Source organism: Octopus bimaculoides, chromosome 7 (assembly GCF_046866305.1).
Source record: "Octopus bimaculoides isolate indiv1 chromosome 7, ASM4686630v1, whole genome shotgun sequence".
NCBI lineage: Eukaryota > Metazoa > Mollusca > Cephalopoda > Octopoda > Octopodidae > Octopus > Octopus bimaculoides.
Window position 1 is genome coordinate 77,894,627 of NC_142934.1, and position 23,791 is coordinate 77,918,417.

General features: G+C 35.4%; 1 protein-coding gene and 1 long non-coding RNA gene across 2 annotated transcripts in view; both read left to right on the plus strand.

The window, feature by feature from the left end:
* The first annotated feature begins 3,345 nt into the window (after positions 1 to 3,345).
* The window catches only part of LOC106870268 (uncharacterized), a 56,385-nt gene continuing 35,939 nt past the window's right edge, over positions 3,346 to 23,791 (plus strand). The window contains exon 1 of the mRNA XM_014916286.3: positions 3,346 to 4,129. Within this exon, the coding sequence (XP_014771772.1) occupies positions 4,115 to 4,129 (15 nt within the window). The 5' untranslated portion in view covers positions 3,346 to 4,114. The remainder of the gene's footprint in view (positions 4,130 to 23,791) is intronic.
* LOC149134784 (uncharacterized) lies at positions 5,442 to 6,705 on the plus strand. Its single transcript, XR_016242672.1, has 2 exons — positions 5,442 to 5,577; positions 6,663 to 6,705. It is a non-coding gene; the product is annotated as an uncharacterized LOC149134784 (long non-coding RNA).

The following is a 23,791-nucleotide window of genomic DNA, read 5'->3' on the forward strand; positions in this document are numbered from 1 at the left end:
CTGTGGCCATGCTGGAGCACCACCCCATGACTTATTCTTTGTAAGCCTGGTACTTATTCTATCGTTCTCTTTTGCTGAACCGCTACGTTACGGGGACGTAAACACACCAGCATCGGTTGTCAAGCGATGCTGGTGGGACAAACACAGACACATAAACACACACACACACATATATATATACATATACATATATACGACGGGCTTCTTTCAGTTTCCGTCTACCAAATCCACTCACAAGGCTTTGGTCGGCCCGAGGCTATAGTAGAAGACACTTGCCCAAGGTGCCACGCAGTAGGACTGAACCCGGAACCATGTGGTTGGTAAGCAAGCTACTTACCACACAGCCACTCGTACGCCTATATATATATATATATATATATATATATATATATATATATATATATATATAGATAGATAGATAGATAGATAGATAGATAGATAAACATACACAGACAGACATACACAGACAGACAAATAGATACATACGAATATACGCACACACAAATATGTATGTGTTTGTGCTTATAGCCACCACCACCACCACCACCACCACGAAAGACGATACCACCATTATCCTTTCTCTCTTTCTAGTCAGCACCGTGCATTCCTTACTCTTTCCCTCTCTACTGACAGACAGCCACTACTACGCTATCAACTACCAGCCAGCGAGCGAACTTGTTGCCACTGCCACTACAATTACTGCTGTATCTCTAACTACACGCCGGGCAAACGAATAAATATATGCAAATAATATTTTTTCCTTTTTCGTGTTGATTCATCGATGATTACTTGTTACGCCGATGCGAGAATAAAAATAAAAGTTTGTATTATGCAACACAGGCAGTGAACAAAATTAAAATAGAATAGAGCGGTGACATTTAGTAGAGATGACCCAGAAGTTGTTGTTCTTCGATTATTATGGCAAACAGCAGTAGCTTTCTTCAACTGAATACACGTCGTTGTTTGGTTAAAATTACCCAAATACCACAACTTTAACATAAAATAACTTCTAAAATACGAAATTTTGTCAAAAATGTTGAAAGTAAACCGTGTTCAGCGTGAGAAATTACACCAGTATACGAAGTTTCAAACTGTTTAGTTAAAAAAAAATATAGTAATTAAAAAATCTGTGAGCGAAACTAAACAGATCCCAGTCGAGTGGACAAGGGCTTCGTGAAATAAAGTATTTTGTTCAAGGACACAATGCGCCGCCGGGAATTGAACTCACGACCTTACGATCGTCAGCCGATTAACCTAACCACTAAGTTACGCACCTTCACTCACTCACTCACTCACGCACACATTTCTATGCAGCGCATTTAAAGAATTTATTCCCACAAAGGGACGATAGCCTCTTAGGGCAGTGGTTCTTAAAGTAATAAATGCCAACTGCCCATCCCACCACCCAAATCTACCCCTAAATACTTAGGGCAAATCCTACTCTTCTTTATTCACGGGAAATGGGTTTGTTTCCACATAATGATTTCTTCGTCAGCTTAAAATTATTTTATTTCAATTTACCAAACCATAACAATTTGCTCTCCCTTTACAACCCTCACAGTTCCCCCACCCTTTCCCATGAGAAGCACAGTCCAAAATGCAATCAAGGAACTCTTTAAGTTCCGGAATTACCCCGACAGTGAAGGGCATATGTCTTCTGCCAAAATACTGAAACAACGTCGTTGATAGAAGAAGGATGTAAACAAAACGAAAATGCAAAAAAAAAAAAAAAATCGGAAAGAAAACGAGCTAAAGATTTGAGGCAAGACACAAAAAGAAGCCAATGAGAACGAAGAAGTAATTAGTTTAGCAAAAAAGGCAGGAGGAATTTCATATGAAACTTGCTCAGAAAGTTAAGGAGATAAATAACTAAAACTCTGAAAGGGAAGAATTAAAAAAAAAAGCAAAAAAAAAAAAAACACGGGCGGAGGGAAAGAGACATGGCAAAGAATAGAATGGAGGACATTGCTAAACAACAAGGTAACGAAAATTTATTGGCAATAGGCGTCTAGCGAGAAATCCTCAGAAAATGAAGGAAATATAAAAGGGAGAAAATAAAATTTATAAATTGATTGACAAATAGATAGATCGATTGATCGTTGGACAAGTATGCCTACGACAGAAGATAGATAGATAGACAGGCAGATAGATAGATAGATAGATAGATAGATAGATAGATAGATAGATAGATAGATAGATAGATAGATAGATAGATAGATAGATAAGATAGATAGATAGATAAGATAGATAGATAGATAAGATAGATAGATAGATAGATAGATAGATAGATAAGATAGATAGATGGATAGATAGATAAGATAGATAGATAGATAGATAGATAGATAAGATAGATAGATAAGATAGATAGATAGATAGATAAATAGCCTAAATGAGATTTAACGGTGTCAATGAAATTATCAAATAGGTTTAAAGAATTTTAAAAAATCAGCGAATAGAGGGGTAGAACCATAGAAATGTATAGATATAAAAGTAGATAACTAAACACACGCATACATACATACGGGCGCACATGTATGTATAGAGAGAGAGAAATAAAGAGTAAATGAGAAAGAGAAAGATTATAAGAATGAGAATACAAAGAACACTTATCGCTGAGAAAAGAAATTAAAGTGGAGAAAGAAGGAGAAGAAATAAGTGTAGAGAGGAAAAGAAGAAAGTTTAAAAGAAGAGAGAGAATGGAACCAAAAAGAAGTAAGAAAGACAGAGAGAGAGGGTGGTGACACAGAATAGAACAAGAATGTATGGAAGATGAATGAAAGTCGCCAGCAGGAGTAGCAACAAGTGAAAGAAAGGGGGTAGGAGAAGGAAGAAATAGACAGAAAGAGTAGGAGCTAGAGGAGAACTTATGTAGTAATGAGGAGAAGGGAATAATAAATAAGAGAGTGAAAGAGGGGTAGATAGCCAAGGAAGAGAGAGTAAATGACGTGTTGAAAGAGAGCTAAATAAGTTGAAAGAGAGAGAAGTGAGTGAGAGAGATATAGAGAGAGGAGTGAAAAACTTGAAAAGTGAATGAAATAGAATTGTGTGAGGGTGGAGTAATAAGAAAAAGGAAAAAAAGAGGTAGTTAGAGTGAGTAAAAGAAACGAGTAATGACAGTGTGGAAGTAAGAGGGAGAAAAGGAGGAATAAAGGTACAGTATAAAAAAGCGGGAGTAGAGAAAGAGGAGGAGGAAGAGTGCATGGTTAAAAATAAGAGGGGGGGATGATGTCGGTGAGAGAAGAAAGGAAAAAAATATTAGAAAAGTAAACAAGGACAGAGTAAAAGAGGAGGAAGAGGAAGAGTAAAAGAAAACTAATAAAGGAGGAGCAGGGAGAAAGTTAACAGGAAGTAGTGTGAACCTGTGAGGTTGCGGAGTGGAGGTGAATGAATGAAATAAAGACGACGAAGGAGGAGGAGGAGGAGGAGAATAAGTAAGAAGAAAGATAAAACTTTACTTGGTTCAGAAAAAGTTTTCAGAAGTTAGTTGCCCGTAAGCTTCCCTGCACGTCAGCCAGGAGACGTAATTCGTCTGTGAGAGAGGATTTTTTTTTTTATAATTTTATCTCCCTCTCTCTTTTAAAACAAAACAAATATATATATATATATATACTAAAAAGTACAAGATTGTGCGGGTGGGTGCCAGGAAGTCAGTGAAGTCAAGTCATCCAGCCAAACATGTTGGGACGGCTACCACTGCCGTCTGGACTTGTCACGACGAATATCGCTCTTATCAGCTCACACCACCACGACACTTATTGCCACCATCTCAACCACCACTACTGCCTCTTCTAAAACTTACTCGGGGTACTTAAAACCAGCACACACATATATAAAAAAATACAAGTCTTGTATTCACTCTACTTGTACGCATCGTTGTGGGCTTTTTTTTTTACTCTACACACAAGACATACTTTGTAAATTTACCTTTCTGTGTCTTACCTATCTTATTTGCCAAATTGGAGTTCCATTTTTATGTGCATTTATAGTTGAATCAAAACCTATTCATAAAAATAACTACTTGATTTACTGGATCCACCTACTAAACCTTGTGCGTTGGCGTGGTCTGAGAATTATTATTATTTTTTGCGATCACTTTCACATATTTTACCACAATATGTTATTTGAAAAGGTACGTAACATTTTCCCTTTCATTTAATCTTTTTTGTCTTCCACACATATATATATATATATATATATATATATATATATATATATATATATATATATATATATATATATAGACACATACACGCATGTGGGAGTGAGCAGATTTAAGCAATGTTGTTTAACCCGATGTCAATACAGACTCTATCAAAGGCTTTCAAATATGATCATGTCTTATTTTTGTATTTTATTTAAAAGAAATTTTTTCAGGGTTATATAAAAAACATTATCCAGTCCCTTTTCTTTTTCAAGACGCTATGGTGCAATCTGATGGCTAATTTGGTTATTTCTTTAGCATTTCGATCGACCACTAAAGAGGTTCCCTCGTTAACTTGGCTGTTTTATTAATGGCGTGGCATATATACTTACAAATATTCTTACTTCAGCAAGTATTTCTAAAATTAAAATTTCCGAGATTATTTGAAACTATTGAAAGTTCAATTTACGAGTTAGAAAAATTGGTAAACTTTATTTGTGAGCAAAGCATACTTGTTACAGCTTGTTCCTTATAAACTGTAGACGTGATAATGAGGAAGTTTCTATTTGGTCGTTCGACTTACTAGACATAACAGCAAAAATTTTATTCAAATTGATCCTTAATATCCTAATTCATTTGGCGAGACGAGTGTGAATGTGATCGCATGACCAACAACAATAGAAATAGCAGCCAGATCTCTCACAAAACTCGCGCTAGCGTCATAGAAAGAACAACATTCTGATTCAGTGTTCCTATGAAAAATACGTGATGGTCACCGCTGGGATGATAACTTTTGTTTTTTGTTCTGTCATTCATATCTAAGATATGTTCTAAGGATATAAATCATCGCATTTTTATCGGCTCTTGAAAGCATACAAAGTTGAATTGAGCAGGAATTGAACTCGAGAATAGAATGGACCATCGCAACACATTTTGTCCTACGTTCTAATATTTCTGCCTATCCACTATTGTTGACGATCGGGACTGAACAACCGGGGGTATTCTATAGAAATTAATTTTAATACTTATTTAAATCATTATCATATTGGGTATTCATTTGAAAGAACAGCTAATAGAATCCTGCTAGTTGCCTACGGTTTTAATTGTGAATTAAGTCTGTTACTTTGTACAATTGATAAAAATAAGCTGCCAGTAATATTGTATTAACCCATTCAACTGACAAGAATTATCTATCACCCATCTATCACGAATACTTTATGAAAGCAAAATGGCCAAATGGGAGTTAGGAAGGGAATATAATCAGATTATTGGCAGGAGTTCAAATTCCTCATGTGTTTTGAGCAAGATACTTGAAATTCCACGCCTCCGTACTTTTAAGATTACCTCAATCTTAAATGTGATGAACTGGCGTACTGTCCAGGAATAAGGAAATTCATTTCTCATCCATTTAGAGTTAAGAATATTGGCCTTTCATGGTAAGTTCTTCGGAGTTTAGATAATATTTTGTCTTATATTTTCCCTCCATGAATATTGACTTTTGTCTCCAAATGATCAATATTCAATAAAATTGCTAGTTAAGGCACAAAGTTGTTCATTAAAGTTTTAAGCGATGGTGATGAATCTTAGTTGTGTGAACACTTTCTTTAGCCATAAACTCTTTGCGTATTGTGTTTATGACCTGATTTCCATTTGCAGTTTTATTATATTTTACTGAATTGAAAACTTGGAAGTTTATAAAAGACGAAAAAATTCAGTCTATGAGGTAGCAAGCGAATTTCACTGGTTTGCGATTGCGACACACACACACACACACACACACACACCATTTCAAAGTGAAAAAAAATTCAATCAAAATTAAGATATAAAATTAAAGAAAAAACAACTTTACATTGAAAATAAAATAATATTTAATAAATTGCAAAGTATATCTTTGGTAATAAAATAACAAACAAGTCAACCATTACAGTGTGTTAAGATTTAATCACTGTGAATCTCTGTTGCTATTTATTGTAAATATAACTTGACGTAATAATAATAATAATAATAATAATGATAATAATAATAATAATTATTATTATTATTATTATTATTACTATTATTATTATTATTGCTGACTTCTTTGAAGTTGGTTTAAACTCCAATTTGACTTGAGTTCAAGCCAGTTCGGTTTCGATTCCCGCTTAAGGATCCGTTTCACTTACATGGTAAATTTATCTATTAGCTCTCGCGGAAAGGCATATGGACGTTACAAAATTTTTTTTGTAAGCTTATAAAAGCAAAAATAATCAGACTTTACGCCCACGTAAGATACTTTTATCGTTTTTCCTTTCATCTCTTTCTGCTTGATATGTATACCAGCTGGATCTCTCGTAGTAGAATAGCCCGAGTTTCAATTATCAGAAATGCAAAGTCACAACACAGTGTCGATTTGTTTGTCAGTCACTTAGTCATTCTTATAGAAAAAGACCCTCACCATAAGCTGTATTGTTTATCTCTGTATCAGACTTTGTATACCTGGAATTATATTCTCTAGTGACTCTTTGTATTTTCTTTTTTTTAGTTTTGTAAACGATGGAGCGTCTAAGTTTTAGAAGATTTAGCTGTCATGTCATGTCTGAAGTTTCGAATTAGCTGCGAAATGATTTAAGATTACGGAAATGGAGGGATAAAGATCGTGTATAGAACACAAATTCGCAAAAATTTTCTGAGAAGTCCCCCCTCCGCCGCCAAAAAAAAAAGTTATGAGGGCTTATTATGAAGTTCATAAACCAGTCCCATCACAAAAAGATTTGCTTTTGGAAAAGAAGAAGAAATTAGAATTGTAATATCCGTTGAATGAATCAGTTATATACAAGAAAAAAAAATTGTGTTGTATTGGACATCAATTCAGTAATACCGCGCTATTTCTAGCACTAAAGAGCCATTATAGAGGCGTCTTCGAAAGTATATGGAAACTTTTTGGCATTCTTTCGCTTTGTGAACATATAATGGCGGACAGAAAAGAAACCCATGTAATCGTAATCGCCAATATTATATATATTGATTTTTTTTTTCCCTGTTAAAACAGTTCATGTTTATATATTGAAGAAGCGCTGCAACCTGATGGGGGCCAGAAGCGCCTGTAAAGGATATGTTTACTGCATAATTGTTGATCAACATCTCAATGGAATTTCGGGGTACATAAAAGTAATCAGTCGATGAAATCGACTTGACGACCATCCATAAAAATTTCAGGCCTTATACCTATAGTATAGAGGATATTTAATTTACTATTTTGTTTCAGCTTATGGATTAATTCACACAGTTCAGCGGTGTGCTGTAATCAGACATTTAGTTTTGTTCACTTTTGCGCACAAGTTTCTTTAAATTTTATTTTACAGCCGAATATTAAAGCGATTTCTTGTTCACTTAACATTCATTTCATTGTACATGTCCACCATTTATATCCATAAAACGAAATATCTCAAAAATGAAATAACAATAATATAACCTTTTTTTTTTAAGTTCAACTTTCTTCAGATGTATAAAGTAGGTTAGGTGACATTCATTCTTACAACGCGATTTCCGGTTTGAAGAAATTGTTAAGTCGTGTGTGATACGAGACGGTAAAATAACCTTTTATATTATAGTTACAAGGCCTGAACTTTTGAGGGAGGGCCCTTGTCGATTATATCGACCACACGAAAAGATGAAAGGCAAAGTCGATTTCGACGGAAATTGCACTCAAAGCCTAATAACGAACGAAATGCCGCTAAGCATTTTGTCTGCCGTGCTGACGATTCTTATTTCTTTATTGCCCACAAAGGGCTAAACATAGAGGGGACAAACAAGGACAGTCAAAGGTATTAAGTCGATTACATCGACCCCAGTGTGTAACTGGTACTTAATTTATCGACCCCGAAAGGATGAAAGGCAAAGTCGACCTCGGCGGAATTTGAACTCAGAACATAACGGCAGACGAAATGCCGCTAAGCATTTTGTCTGGAGTGCTAACGATTCTGCCAGCTCGCCGCAACTATAAGCAAGAATATTAATGATTTCAGATTCTGTCATAAGGTCAGCAATTTCAGAGAAATGGGTTAGTCGATTACATCGACCTCAGGGTTCAACTGGTACTTATTTTATCGACCCTGAAAGGATGAAAGTCAAAGTAGATCTCGGCGGAATTTGAACTCAGAACGTGGAGACAGACGAAATGCTACTAAGCATTTTGTCTGGCATGCTAACAATTTTGTCAGCTACTATATGAACAAGGAAATTTGGGGGAAGAGAAATAATTTCTTTTAATTGCCACCAGGGTAATAACAATGATAATAATAATGGTGACGATGTGATTTACATACTAAAGTTGATATGGGAATTAGGCATTAAGACGTTGATGATGGTGTTTTGCTATTATGAAGGTAGTTGTGAAAACGATGGTCAAATAGCGAAGCGAATATAAAACCAGACCAGTTTAGTATGGTATTATGAAAAATTTGAATATAACGTAGAAAAAATGTAATTAACCTAGGATATTAGCCATAAAGCTTTTCTATCTATTTTACAACCCTCTAAGTGATAATTAGATAGGACATTTGCACCATAGAAAAATGGTTTTGGAACCAAATCAAGTTCGGAAATGTGAAAATTTCTCAAACCATTTGTTTTAAGATATAGGCGTAACTACAAATTGGTACCTCACACACACTTGTTTCTTCATAACGTTTTGAAAAATGCATATTTTAAAAAAAAAATTGTAAAGAAGACAGGTTTTTGAAGGCATAGTTTAAGAATTTTTTTTCACCAATTTCTGTAATTTCAGTTTGTTTTTTTTTTTGTTCATAGTCATTCTTCAAATTTTTGTTTGAGTCCCTCAACATACATAATCTACATTCTCAAAAATGTGTTTCTGTGATCTCATTCAAAAATATGTATTTTACAGAAAGTTATGTAGATGTCGGGAAGGTGAATCTGAAACTATTATGGAGGAGGTTTAGGACATGGGCAGCATACACTTTCGGTTATTTTATATATACACATACCCGCAAGCATAACTATAGATAGATAGATAGATAGATAGATAGATAAGATATTGATTCACCTTCTAAATGTTATCAACATAATAGTAAGGTACACCTCGAAAAAGGCATTTGCTAAATTTCATAAAAAAAGCCCTGCAATTTTCAGAAAGTTATGAGGAAACAAAAACTGGACACCAATGTGATACGGGTATGTTCTACATAAATACTCGATCGCACACGCATAGTTATGTGGTGAAGGAATTTGCAGTCGTGCTACACTTCGTGTAAACTGTCTTTTGCTAACACTACACTATAATCACACATAAGTGATACTTTAACATTTATTTTATTTCATTGTAAATGCAAATATTCCATACACCTTACTTAGACGTGCGAATACATTTTCACACTCGCACAGATTTTTAGAATTACGGTGAGGAAATGCATACAGCAATGCCTTTTGTTCTCTTGTTTAACCACTGACCAAGCAGACACGATCAAAAAATCGTTCTGACCATAATCATTCCTTCCTGTTTTTCTGCTTTAAACTATCCTCCTAATCGGGTGTGAATTGAGATTTAGCGCTGATCCACTTTGCGCTGATCAAAGACATTCCGACTGATTATTTTATCTTATTTTCACACCAATGCATGTGTAGAAATATATTTATCTTATGTGTCCTTCTCTTTGTAAGACAGTATTGTACGATTTGAGGGAAATTAGACTGTTATATTTAGGAAGTAGAATGATGTAAAAAAAAAAAAAAAAAAGCTCATTGGTTCGTATACTCATGTTGCTGTGTTCGAGTAAGCCTAATTACCAACGATGTCCCAACCGTAGTTACCATCACTTCATTCTATATATTTATGTCCAATATCTCCGCATTTCAAGATGATAATATTTGTTATTGAGGGAGATACGGCTGCTATATTTAGCAGGTGGCGCGAGGGCTGTCTGTAAAGAGAGAGAATGTTACAAGCAAATGCAAGGGAGTTTTTTTAAAAGTCAGCTTGTTAGCACTAATGGCAGCAGTGTTTATCATTTTGCATCGTAACAAAAATAGTTCTGTTTTTGTTAAATTGTCTGTAACTCTCATGAGAGAGAGAGATTCAGCCTGGAGGAGGAAACCACATGCATAGAAGAACTTTTGCAGTCTTGATATGTATTTTGCTTAAGTATTGTTTTGTGTGGAATGTAGATTCCATTTATCTTTAAGTAAAACTAGTTGCAGGCCTCTTGGTCGAGGGTCATTGAGTTTTAAACTCGATGATCATTGGCATTCTCACAGTGACCAGAATGTCTTTTATTAAGGAATAAACATATATATTGAGAATTAACTGTTATTTGTAGCTGGTGGATCGATCGTTTGGACGATTTTCGTTCGCTTGCATTGATTGGCCTGAGCAATACCACATGAATTTTTGTTATATGGAGACCATTGGGTTTAAAGCATACGAACTTACCTAAGTTTTTCTCTCACTCCCTCACATGATTTTCACCATTCATCGGACAAGTTGGCTTTAAATGTTATCTTTATTACGTGCATGGTGGCAAATAGAATCGTTGGCGCGTGGACAAAATGCTTAGTGACAGTTTTTCTGGCGCTTTACGTTCCGAGTTCAAAGTCCACGGAGGTCGACTTCGTCTTTCATTCTTTCGAGATAGATAAAATAAGTACCATTTGAGTATTGTGATTGACGTAATTGATTTGCGTCTTTTCCTGAAAATTCCTGACTTTGTACCAAAATTTGAGTCTTTTTTATACTTGTATCCTCTTTTTCAAATTGTCTTCATTTTTATTTATGCATTTTTATATTTACCCTTTTATATTCCTTGTGGAATTTCTTTTGGGCAAACCTTGACCTTAATCTAGTATGGCATTCCTATAAAAAAAAGATATCACGTTTTTTAATAATTAAAAAAAAAAAAATTACCTGTTACACCTTTTTCGAATTCGTTTAGACAGAGTCGTAGGTCTCTCGCAGTGTTCAAGAAGCGAGGTCGGGAGAGCAGTAAATTTAGATCTGTGATGATCGGAAAGTACCGGACAAATTGTCATGTTTAAGATGATTTATAATTCTTTGTTTTAAACCTGCCAAACACCTAAACACAAAGAATAATATGACTGCAATATTGGACGGAGTTTTGAATAGCTATTACTTACTAACCCGGACTACCACTTGAGGATTGAAAAGCGGGATTGGGAGGCAAAAAGAAAAAAAAAACCCGTATCAAAAAGCAAAAAAACCTTTCAGAATCGTAATTCCTGATTTATGAAACAGACGATTTATTAGAATAGAAACGAAAAATTCACTCAGTTCTGTGTTCTTCTCTTGCTATTCTAAAACCACCCAATATTCTATCGTTTCGTTAATGAAAGCGCCTAAAAATTCTCTTAAGCTTATTTTTGTGAAGGCCTGGTATTCTCCAGTTTGAGAACCACTTGACGTTTTTATTACTTTGATTACACTGTAGGAATTCATTTTACACAACTCCATTGAAAATAGAGTAGTTAATTGCCAATATATTTAACGCAGGGAAGAGTTACTGTCAAGCTGTATAATGCAGTATGCATTAAAGAACTAACTAGGGAAAATCTGCGTTCACAGTAAAAGCAATGACTTGTTTTGAGACCAATAACGAATACGGGGCGTGACTCTACATGTTACAGGCTTTTTGAACCTCGTCAACGAAGTATAAACGTCACGAAATTTACTAAATTAGATGAGAGTATTGCTAGGTAAATATACACTAGTATTAAATACATTTCTAAGCATAGAAAAGTAGAAATTATTCTGAGAATATATTACTTTTGAGAAATCTATCTGCATCTAACAGTTTCATTTCGCCGCACCGATCCCGCTTGCTTTCTCGCAAGATCAATCATCTCATTATAATTAGCCAGTCATTGAACACCTTAATTAATTTTATCAGATTTTATAATCTTATATATATTATGTATTGCTATTTTTTTTTTTTAATTTAGATTACTTTTCAGCTAAGATGTGCTTATAAATTATTAAATTTATATGCTAGCGTAGTTCACTTTATAAGTAAGTGAACCGACCGTGTAAGTTTATAATGAGCGAACCTCTGTGTGCTCGCTCAACTGCTAGAAATCGTAGCTAATTACTAAATTATCCTCTAACAATACTTTATTTACTGTAACAGAAAAGGAAAAAAAAAAAAAACTTGAAAAATGTAGACGAAACAGATATGGCTGGAAAATCTAACCCATAAGTTGATTTGACCGGGTTTTAGCTTAGGAATAAATTATATTGTAGAGTAATTAATTGGTCGCTCGAACTCATCACAACGTTCTTTTTTACCTCCAGTTTCTGATGGAACTTAAAAAAAATAAAATTGAAGAGCAGACAGACAGAAACGGAATGATTAGAGGGTGGTTTAGTTTGTAACAGGTTGTTGAGCGGTGATTGTATATACTCGCATCTCTTTTTGTCTGATAAAGGAATGGCAACGACCATTTTCAACTTTGTATTGAAACTAGGGTCATTTTCAATTTTATATTTTTGTTTTGTTTAGATTGCTTACGCTCCGCGTTCTAATCCCGCTGAGATCAACTTTGCTCCCCCCCCCCCCCCCGGTTTCGATTAAATAAATTACCAATCCAATATTGGTTGAGTTCGATAGTATCTTGACTAACATCATTTAAAGCAAAAAATGCTAGCGTTGTACCTAAATTAGAAACGGTTATTTTGACATATTTCGTGCAAACTTAGTTGTTTTCATTAACCGGAATGTCTGATACACTTAGAGAAATGTATATGTTGTTGAACACCGAATACTGCGTCATTATCCTTGAAAGATCCACATGTGTGACTTTTATGCACCACGCGCCTACATAAGAGGATCTGTTTTGGCTAAAAACTCAGTATACAGTATTCTGTCAAGACATCTATAAGTTGGATATAACGATTATCTTTCATTCAATTAATACTACTCCTGTCGCTAATAATTAATTATATATACATATATACACACACACGCGCGCGCGTGTGTGCATGACTGTTTCAAGATATTTGACACGCTCTTAAGATTATGTGATCTCCGAGCTATGATGTCGTTGGCTCACCAATATGGTGGTTCTGAAAGCGATGTGCGCCGTAAATTTGTTTAAATTATAACTTGAGAAACACTCTACCTAATGCCTGAGTATTAAAAAAATATGGTATTCGTAATTTTGTAATTCAAAACTATGATAAACTCTTAAATGACAGACATCATCAAAGGGAGAGCGAGTATTTTACGACACTTTTCGAAAGATCGTAAATTTATAGATTAAACAATCCGTTTCGATTTCTGTGGGAAATAACTGCTCCTCATTTTATGTGCGTACTATCAACTAATCTGACAGTCCCCCCCCGGTAACGGAAGCTGGAGGGTGAGGAACCTCGGACTTTTACCATCTACCTTCGTTTTCGAGGATAAAAATACGTCATTTGGAAGTCAGATTAGTTGATAGCAACACACAACAATCGATGAAGAATTGCTTCTCTCTCTAACTGAGATGGGTGTTGTTCTATAAATTCGCCATAAATTTTATTGTGTTAACAAGAGGACTATTACAGGTTCTGTACTTATTTAATGTGAAAATAAGTGTAAAAATTATCCTTACACAAATTGTACACAGATATACTTATAACGTGATATAATATAAATCAGTACCATAACGTGAAAAAGCAAAAATAACGGTAAATTTTTGGTAAATTTTCAGATTAACACCCGCACGATTTTCACTAGGGGGTTAGGGTTTTAGGGTTAAGGTTAGGGTTAGGGACGGAATTCCCACCTTAACACCCTAGTGAAAATCGTGCGGGTGTTAATCTGAAAATTTACCAAATTTTTACACATGTTTAATAGTAAAAAGTTTTGTCCTTGCTTGCTTGAACTGTTTGTGGAAGAGCGAACGAGCTAGTCAATGGAACAAAAACAAAATTTTAGGCTCTATACTTGCTTTCAGGGGATATATTTATATCACGTCTTAAAAACGTTTGAGGTATTCGATCGTTAACGGTGAAAAAATTATTTCGAGTGTAATAACACTCAGCGTTGTCTTCAGAAGGTATGGGCTTCACTGGTCAGTGATCCGGTGGTGAGGTGGCTCATCTATCGTCAAGTAAACACTACAGGCTTTCCGTTCATTGCTTTGCTCAGCAGCCTGTAAATGCTGCTTATGACGGCCCTGGGAACATTGTGAAGAATTCTACATTTATAACCATTATTTTTAATAATATAAAATAATAACAACTATTGTAATCCTTTTGGGTCGATAAAGTACCAGTCAAGTACTGGAGTGTGTTTATTGACTTTAGCCTTTCCCCTCTTGACTTTGTGGCAAAATTTGAAAGAATTTCTATTTCGATTTCGATGCATAATTTTATGATTTTCATAACATTGTTTCAGTATGTTAAATAAGTTCTGGTTATGTCAATGATTCTATAAGTTAAGTCTCTTTAAAAGTGCAACATAGGATACTTTTGATTATGTCTTCTTCAATACAACATGGGATACTTTTGATTAACGACTTCAATAGTTTAGGTTGTTATATGCATAACATTCTAAAACCTATTATCACAACCAGAATGATATAGCATTTAATATCAGCAGCTGCCAAGTCAAGTAAATTCCTTATTTAAGGTTTTTCTTTTGCCTTTTTATAAAGATAATAAACATTGTTTATTTGTTTACATGTGGAGGTGCAATGGCCCAGTGGTTAGGGCAGCAGACACACGGTCAGAGGATCGCGGTTTTGATTCCTTGACCGGTTGTTGTGTGTTTATTGAGCGAAAACACCTAAAGCTCCGGCAGGGTGTGGTGGCGACCCCTGTTGTACTCTTTCGCCCCAACTTTCTCTCACTCTTTCTTCCTGTTTTTTGAGTAATGCTGCGATGGACTGGCGTCCCATCCAGCTGGGGGGAACACATACGTCATAGAAACCAGGAAACTGGGCCCATGAGCCTGATTAGGCTTGAAAAGGGTGCATAAATAAATAAATAAAATTGTTTATGTGTCAAAAGTCTCTCGCAGCATCATTGAAAATCAGTTCACCTTCACACACACATTTTCATATGACACCACTCCCTCATATATACAATTGTGGCCAAAAGTTTGGAACATTTAAAAAAAAATTTCAATTGTTATGCCCTACATATGCTCTGACCAAATATAATTAAGCATTCAATATAAAAACTCTAATTGTCAAACCCACGCTCCAAACTTTTGACCAGGTAATAATATGTTGCAAATTGAATATAACTTTAGACATTTAATATTAAAATTCTAATTTTCAGACCTATGCGCCAATCTTTTGGCGACGGCTGAGCACATATATATTCTTTTATTCTTTTACTTGTTTCAGTCATTTGACTGTGGCCATGCTGAAGCACCATCTTTAATCTAGCAAATCGACCCAAGGACTTATTCTTTGTAAGCCTAGTACTTATTCTATCAGTCTCTTTTGTCAAACCACTAAGTTACAGGGATGTAAACACACCAGCACTGGTTGTCAAGCGATGTTGGGGGGACAAATACACACACAAACACATATATATATGATGGGCTTCTTTCTATTTCCTTCTACCAAATCCACTCACAAAGCTTTGGTCAGCCCGAGGCTATAGTAGAAGACACTTGCCCTAGGTACCATGCAGTAGGACTGAACCTGGAGCCATGTGGCTGGCAAGCAAGCTACTTACCACACAGCCACTCCCGCTCCTATATATATACATACACACAAAATTTTCATACATACATACCACAAGCACATATATATCTGAGTTTTTCAATGCGGTACATCTGCCAATTTCTTCTCACAAGGTATTGGTTAACCTGATTTTATGGTGTACAACATTTGCACATGACAAGATAGATAGAACTCAGCAGATCTGTGAAGTAAACATGAGTACCAAGCAGCTATCTATGTCTAATACTTATAATAACTATCAAATGCCTTCTGTATAATATCTGAACTCAAGAAGCAGACAAGAGTGTAAGAAAATACTAATATATAAATTTGGTACTTTTAGTCACATCTTAAAAAAATTAGTGAGGAGAGGTTTATGGTTCAACTAAATTTTCAAAGTGAATTGCAATATACGATATAAAATCTGATAAAAATCTGAACTATGTTGTTATTTAGCCTGATTAAATCGGCAGTTTCATATAAAATATTTTGTGATATTGAATTATGGTCTTGTCAATCCTGAGTTCAAACCAAACTGATTCGACTTTGCGTTTCAATTTATTTATTTTTAATGAAATAAAATAAGTCAGATACCGAGCTGGATTATATCCTGCATGGGCAACCTGTGGTCTGCGGTGGTTGTTGTGCTGCAGCCCTCGACACGTTGTTGTGCAGCCCTTGATAAGTTTTGAGGTTACTAATTTCATATTAAGATGAATAAACTTTCATACTAAGACGAATACAATTAAGAAATGCAAAAACACTTAGTGTAAAGTGGGCAAGTAATATTTCATGCATGTGTCTTATCATGCGGCCCTTTCCCACTTGGAAATAATATGATGTGGCCCTGGTTTATATCCTATAACGCATTGGTTCTCAACTAGGGTCTATATAACCTTTGTGGGGCCATATGAGATTTTGTTGTTAAAATTTATGTACATGAAATTGGTAATACTTCTACAGGCCTGGCTGTGTGGTAAGAAGTTTGCTTCCCAACCACATGGTTGGGAAGCCCTGTGAGTAGATTTGGTAGACAGAAACTGAAAGAAGCCCTTCATATATATATATGTGTGCCTTTTGTGTCTGTCTGTTCCCCAATTACTTTGACAACCGGTGTTGGTGTGTTTTTGTTTTTGTGACTTTGTGGTTCAGCAAAAGAGATCAATAGAAAAGCATTAGGATTTCCAAAAATTAGTCCTGGGATCAATTCGTTCGACTAAAACCCTTCAAGGTGGACTCCAGCATGGCCGCAGTCAAATGACTAAACTAAATACAAGAATAACACAAAGTATTTTAAATTTTTCTTACGATTCTTATTAATATTTAATTATAGAGATACAGCAAGATGTTTTTGTGCACAGTGAATGATTATTGTGGTCCAGCAGAATAAAATAGGAATCAAAGATGTCCATAGACAATAAATGCTTGGGAAACTCTGATATAAAGATTCTGAGACTCCTATCTAATGAATTTTCTACCGTTTATAGACAGACTAAGGTGTGATTTGAGGAGGTCATTTTAACTGCTATTTCTTGCTAGTTGATGACTTGATGACCGTGTATATGGCCAGTTGTTTTTAGAATTTCACTTTGAGTACCATGATAGTTTTTTTGTCTATCTTAACCTTGGTTTATGGTTTCCAGTTGTGCAAAAAAGCCCATTAGATGGATTGTACATATGTGGAATTCAAATGCAACGTTGTCACAAACTGTAATATATTGCCTGAAGATATATGTTACAAAGCTATGAGTATCTATGGAATACATAACCGCTTCATTTAAGATTCAACTAGTGGGCTGTTAAGACTGAAAACCTCATCAAAACCTCATAAATAATCCATTTATGCCCAGGTTAGGAGGCACAACCACTTGCATGCACATGTGAACACACACCGTTAACTTTCACCTACCAAATTCAATCACAAGGCTTCAGTTGGCCCTAGGCTATAGCCAAAGACACTTGCCCAAGGTGCCATGCTGTGGGACTGAACCTCAAGCCATGTGGCTGAATTCTTTACCACTATTAGTCAACCAATGCAATGGAAGCCAACGTGCTGGATCTTTTTTATTTTTTTAAATCATAGCTCCTTTTCAAACTTTTCTTCTCCATTTAGGAAAAAATTGTGGATATTTTGGTGCCTCGTTTAAAAACTGGTCGTTTCAAAACAGTATAATATTCTTCTGAACAACTTGTATTGGGTGCTCTATACACATTAAATTTATATAGGTGTGTGTGTGTGTGTGCAACCATGTGTACATATATCCTCATACATATATATATATATATATATACTCCCTTGCTATCTCTCTTGTGTGTATATACATATGTATACACACTCAGTGTTTGTGTGTGTGTGTGTGTGTGTATATGTTTTCATGTAAACGTTGGCATAGATGTCGTTTTTCTCTTTGCTCCCAAAGACTCTAAGATTGATTTAAAACTATGCATCTCCAGTTTTTATTCAATCCAACAACTAGCTCATTGATTTGGCATACAAAGTGGCTGCATATTCCACAGACACGTGTATATCCCCTTAACATTATTACTCCCAAACAGAATTACCATGATACAAGCGTGGCTAAGATGGACTTTTTTAAATTAACAAAAACATTTGAAGGTACAGCCGACCTGACTATCTACCTCGATTTGCTTTGCTTATGAAATTTTAGTCAGCCCAAGCTGTAGCAAAATGTACTTTACCTAATATGCTATGCAGTGGGACTATACTTAACACTTGGCATGGCTGTTTCATAAACTTCTTAACCACTTGGTCAAAGGGCATCCAGCTGTAGAAACTCTGCCAAATTAGATTGGAGCCTGGTGTAGCCATCCGGTTGCACCAGTCCTCAGTCAAATCGTCCAACCCATGCTAGCATGGAAAGCGGACGTTAAACGATGATGATGATGATGATGATGATATATATTTATATATATTCTCTTTTACTCTCTTTTACTTGTTTCAGTCATTTGACTGCGGCCATGCTGGAGCTCCGCCTTCATAGTCGAGCAAATCGACCTCAGAGCTTATTCTTTGTAAGTCTAGTACTTATTCTATTGGTCTCTATTGCCGAACCGTTAAGTTACGGGGACGCAAACACACCAGCATCAGTTGACAAGCGATACTGGACACACACACACACGCACACACACACACATATACACGCGCACACATATACAATGAGCTTTTTCCAGTTTCCATCTACCAAATCCACTCACAATGCTTTGGTTGGCCTGAGGCTATAATAGAAGACACTAGCCCAAGGTGCCATGCAGTGGGACTGAACCCAGGACCATATATTGTATATATATGAATGAGTTTTGGAAGGATATATTATCTGGGTGGATACTGTATTCGCTCTCGGTTAAGTTCTCGTTAACAGCTAACCACCACGATCAGTATTTAACATCTCTGACTACAATTTGTTGTTAGTGACTCTGTGAATTCTTCCCTTGGGTAATTCTGTGTATGCTTCGCTGGAGGTAAAAATGGTTTGGAGTATATAATTATACTTGCTTCAGTATTTATAGTTCACTTCGAGGCTGAGCAAATGAATGGATCCTGATGAAGCTGCACTGACAGTAATGCAAGGTGGCATTTGCAATGGTGAGTAGTTGCTGCAGTGGAAACATGTGTAGGTCATTATACGTTGTATATAATTATGAAATAAATTTTGTGGCTGAACAAGTCTCCATACTCTTTATTATTAATAGTTTTATATAGGCGCAGGAGTGGCTGTGTGGTAAGTAGCTTGCTTATCAACCACACGGTTCTGAGTTCAGTCCCACTGTGTTACACCATTTGCAAGTGTCTTCTCCTATAGCCTCAGGCTGACCAAAGCCTTGTGAGTGGATTTGGTAGACGGAAACTGAAAGAAGCCCATCATGTATATATATATATATATATATATATATATGTACATGTATATGTGCGTATATGTTTGTGTTTGGCCCCCCTTGCATCACTTGACAACTGATGCTGGTGTGTTTACGTCCCCGTAACTTAGCGATTCAGCAAAATAGACCGATAACAGTAAGTACTTGGCTTACAAAGAATAAGTCCTGGGGTCGATTTGCTCGACTAAAGGTGGTGCTCCAGCATGGCCATAGTCAAACAGCTGAAACAAGTAAAAGAATAAAAGAATATATATCAAAATATATATAAACGAAAAGTAGGAGGTATAAAATGATTTCATCGTTAGGGTCTTCTGGATTTGAACTTCATGGGCGCTCGCCAGTCTGCTAGCCGAGTCCCTTAGAGGAACATTCTGTTACAGTCACACAATTTTCTGAATCCATATCTTGTTCTATATATGTTTATATCTACACACACATACACACAGTATTTAGACATGAGCTACTATTATCTTCATGCCGTGGAAATAACTGGACTGATTTATATATCAAGCCTTGTGTCTCTACAAAGAATGGTGATTTCAAGACAGTAATGTCGTACTCTTTACAACCTGTGTTAGGTCCCCTACTCTTCATAATTTTTCTTTTGTGCAATGCAGCTGTCTACTATTTATCTACATATATATAAAATCTATATAATCAGGAGTGTATGTTTTATATTATCATGGGTGTATGTTGTATTGTTTCCAGAGCATGAAACTGTTATTTGCACATTTAAATACTGTGTATATTAAATGATATTTATCTCCACTGGATAGAGTACTTTTTTTGTCGATTCTACCTATAATGGTCAATAGACTATACACACGTGTGTGCACGCATGTATATTTATATGTGTGTGTGTATGTATATAAATCCACACACACACACATCTGGAAGTTCACTATACTTTTTGTCGATTTTACTAAATTATACAAGCTTGCCAAAGCAGACCAACACCAGTCTCTTTGGATTCTGTTTCATTGTGTGTGTGTATTAACATGTGTATTCTTTTTACTTTTTGAAGTCATTGGACTGAAGCCAGACTGCAGAATCAGCTGGAGAGATTTTAGTTGGCTACATTTTAAAAGTCTGGAACTTATCTAAGCAATCTTTCTGTTCATCAGTGATATAAACACTCAAATACACAAACACATGGGCTTTCACTTCCACTTTGTCGAGCAAATTCTCACAAAGAGTTGTTTAGCCCTAGGCTTGCTCAAAATTCAAGCAGTATTTTGAATCTGAAGTAACATTTGTGAAGCAAATGATCTTAATCAGTTGCCATGTCTGTATGTGTGGTATATGTGTGTGCATGTTTATATATATTTATATATATATATATATATATAATAAAGTAAAGTTGTGGAATACCGTACGAGTGGAAATATATATGAAAGAAGGTTTGAAAATGCACTTATTTTTTAAAAATATTTATTTACTTAACCGGTTTCACTTAGCCAGTCATACTGTCTCTTAAGACAGTAAAACATTCCCTCAATATACACAAGAGGAAAAAGCCAGGTCAGTTCCTCTTCAAATTTATTCGATTGTCAACGAATATGTATAAGAATATGTATATGTATTGTCAAAGAATATGTATATGTATTATTCCATATGTGTATTTTCATACACTGTTTTTAACATTTTCATTTTAATATCAGAGAATGTGTGATAATCAGTATGTAACAATACAAAGTTCATACAAAGCTTTATACTTTAAATATATTTTATCATCAAAGAATGTATATATGCATTTTAATTCTCGAACTGTTTTTTAACATTTTTTATTATTCTCAAAGACTTTTGATAATCTTTTTCTAAAAAAGTGAAACCGGTTAAGTAAATAAATATTTTTAAAAAATAAGTGCATTTTCAAACCTTCTTTCATATATATATATATATATATATATATATATATATATATAATATAAACAATATGTATGTAGGTATATGCTAATATACTTATGTATATGCACGTGTATACATATATGTGAACCATATTCTTTTACTTTTTTCAGTCATTTGACAGCGACCATGCCTGAGCACCGTCTTTAGTCAAACAAATCGACCCTAAGACTTGTTCTTTTTCAGCCTAGTACTTATTCTATTGGTCACTTTTGCTGAACCGCTAGGTTACGGAGATGTAAACACACCAACATTGGTTGTCAAGTGATGGTCGGGAGACAAACATATATATATATATATATATATATATATATAAAATATATAGTTTTAGGGAAAATAACCAATTATCAAGAACTCATCGATGAAAATCCACTATTACATATAGAAAAATTATCTATAAGGCTCAATTTAATTTTAATTTTTTATAAATTGATTTTAATTGAGTTTTTTGCCTGTAATTTTGGATTTTGTCCCTAATATTATTATTATTATATATATATATATATATATATATATATATTTATTTATATATATACACACACACACAAAACAGGCTTCTTTCATTTCCCATCTACCAAATCCACTCATGAGGCTTTGGTTGGCCTGAGGCTATAGAAGACAGTTGTACAAGGTGCCATGCAGTGAGACTGAACCCGGAATCATGTGGTTGGGAAGCAAGCTTCTTGCCATACAGCCACACCTATATAATCTTTATATATAATATACATACGTTAACATAACACATGTATATAATATATATATATATATATATATATATATATATATACTCTTTTACTCTTTTACTTGTTTCAGTCTTTTGACTGCGGCCATGCTGGAGCACCGCCTTTAGTCGAAGAAATCGACCCCAGGACTTATTCTTTGGAAGCCTAGTACTTATTCTATCGGTCTCCATAGCCGAACCACTAAGTTACGGGGACATAAACACACCAGCATCGGTTGTCAAGCGATGTTGGGGGGACAAACACAGACATACAAACACACACACACACGTACACATATATATACACATATACGACGGGCTTCTTTCAGTTTCCGTCTACCAAATCCACTCACAAGGCATTGGTCGGCCCGAGGCTATAGTAGAAGGCACTTGCCCAAGATGCCACGCAGTGGGACTGAACCCGGGACCATGTGGTTGGTAAGCAAGCTACTTACCACACAGCCACTCCTATATATAATCTCAAGTATGTGTGTGTATATGTATATATGCACACGCATGTCCATATTTGCAATCTGTATATTCTATATATTATACGTATTTGAATAACTTATGCACATGCACACACACGCACACCTACTATACAGTTTCTATCTTCCAAATTGGACATCCAAAGCATTGGCCGATAGGAAACCACTTTCCAAACATGGTGTTAGATCCTGAAGTCACATTGCTGCGAACTCAACTAATCTATACAACTTGCACATGCATGCACCACACACACTTGTAGCATCTAGTTACTCACATTTGATTATTCCAATTTCATGTTACTCATCATCAGACTGTATATAAACAACAGGGTTTTTGTGGTATTGTGGTGGTAGTGCCTCAACATTGCCAAGGCGCAATGGCTAAGCCTATTGAAAGTATGCATATTTAAATTCTGCAGACAAGCAGAGATGTACATGCATGCATACATTCTCTAATACAGGCAGATTTTGGGGGAGCTTCTGTATGACATGCTAGAAATAACAACCCCATTTGACTTGTTAATAATAATGATAGACTCCCCTATCGAAGATGACAGATGAGCGTTTAACGTTTTGCTGAACGATCTGCACAAATGATTTGCTTATAGTGATCAAATGTTTGTGCTGCAGATTAGCTCACTCTCCCTCCATCAAATCGATGTTGCCTGAACAGGTGCACTGTGTATACCATGCAACAGGTATTGAAGTGATCACAAAGCAATGTGAGATGAAGTGTTTTGCTTGAGAACACAACGCACCACCTGGTCTAGGAATTGAAATCACAATCTAGCGATTGCAAGTGCAACACTCTAACCACTGAGCCAATGCACCCTCACAATAATAATAGTAATAATAATAATAGTAGTAATAATAATAATAGTGGTTTCAAATTTTGCCTCAAAGGCAGCAATTTTGGGGGAGAGGATGAGTTAATTACATGACCCCAGTGTTCAACTGGTACTTATTTTATCGACC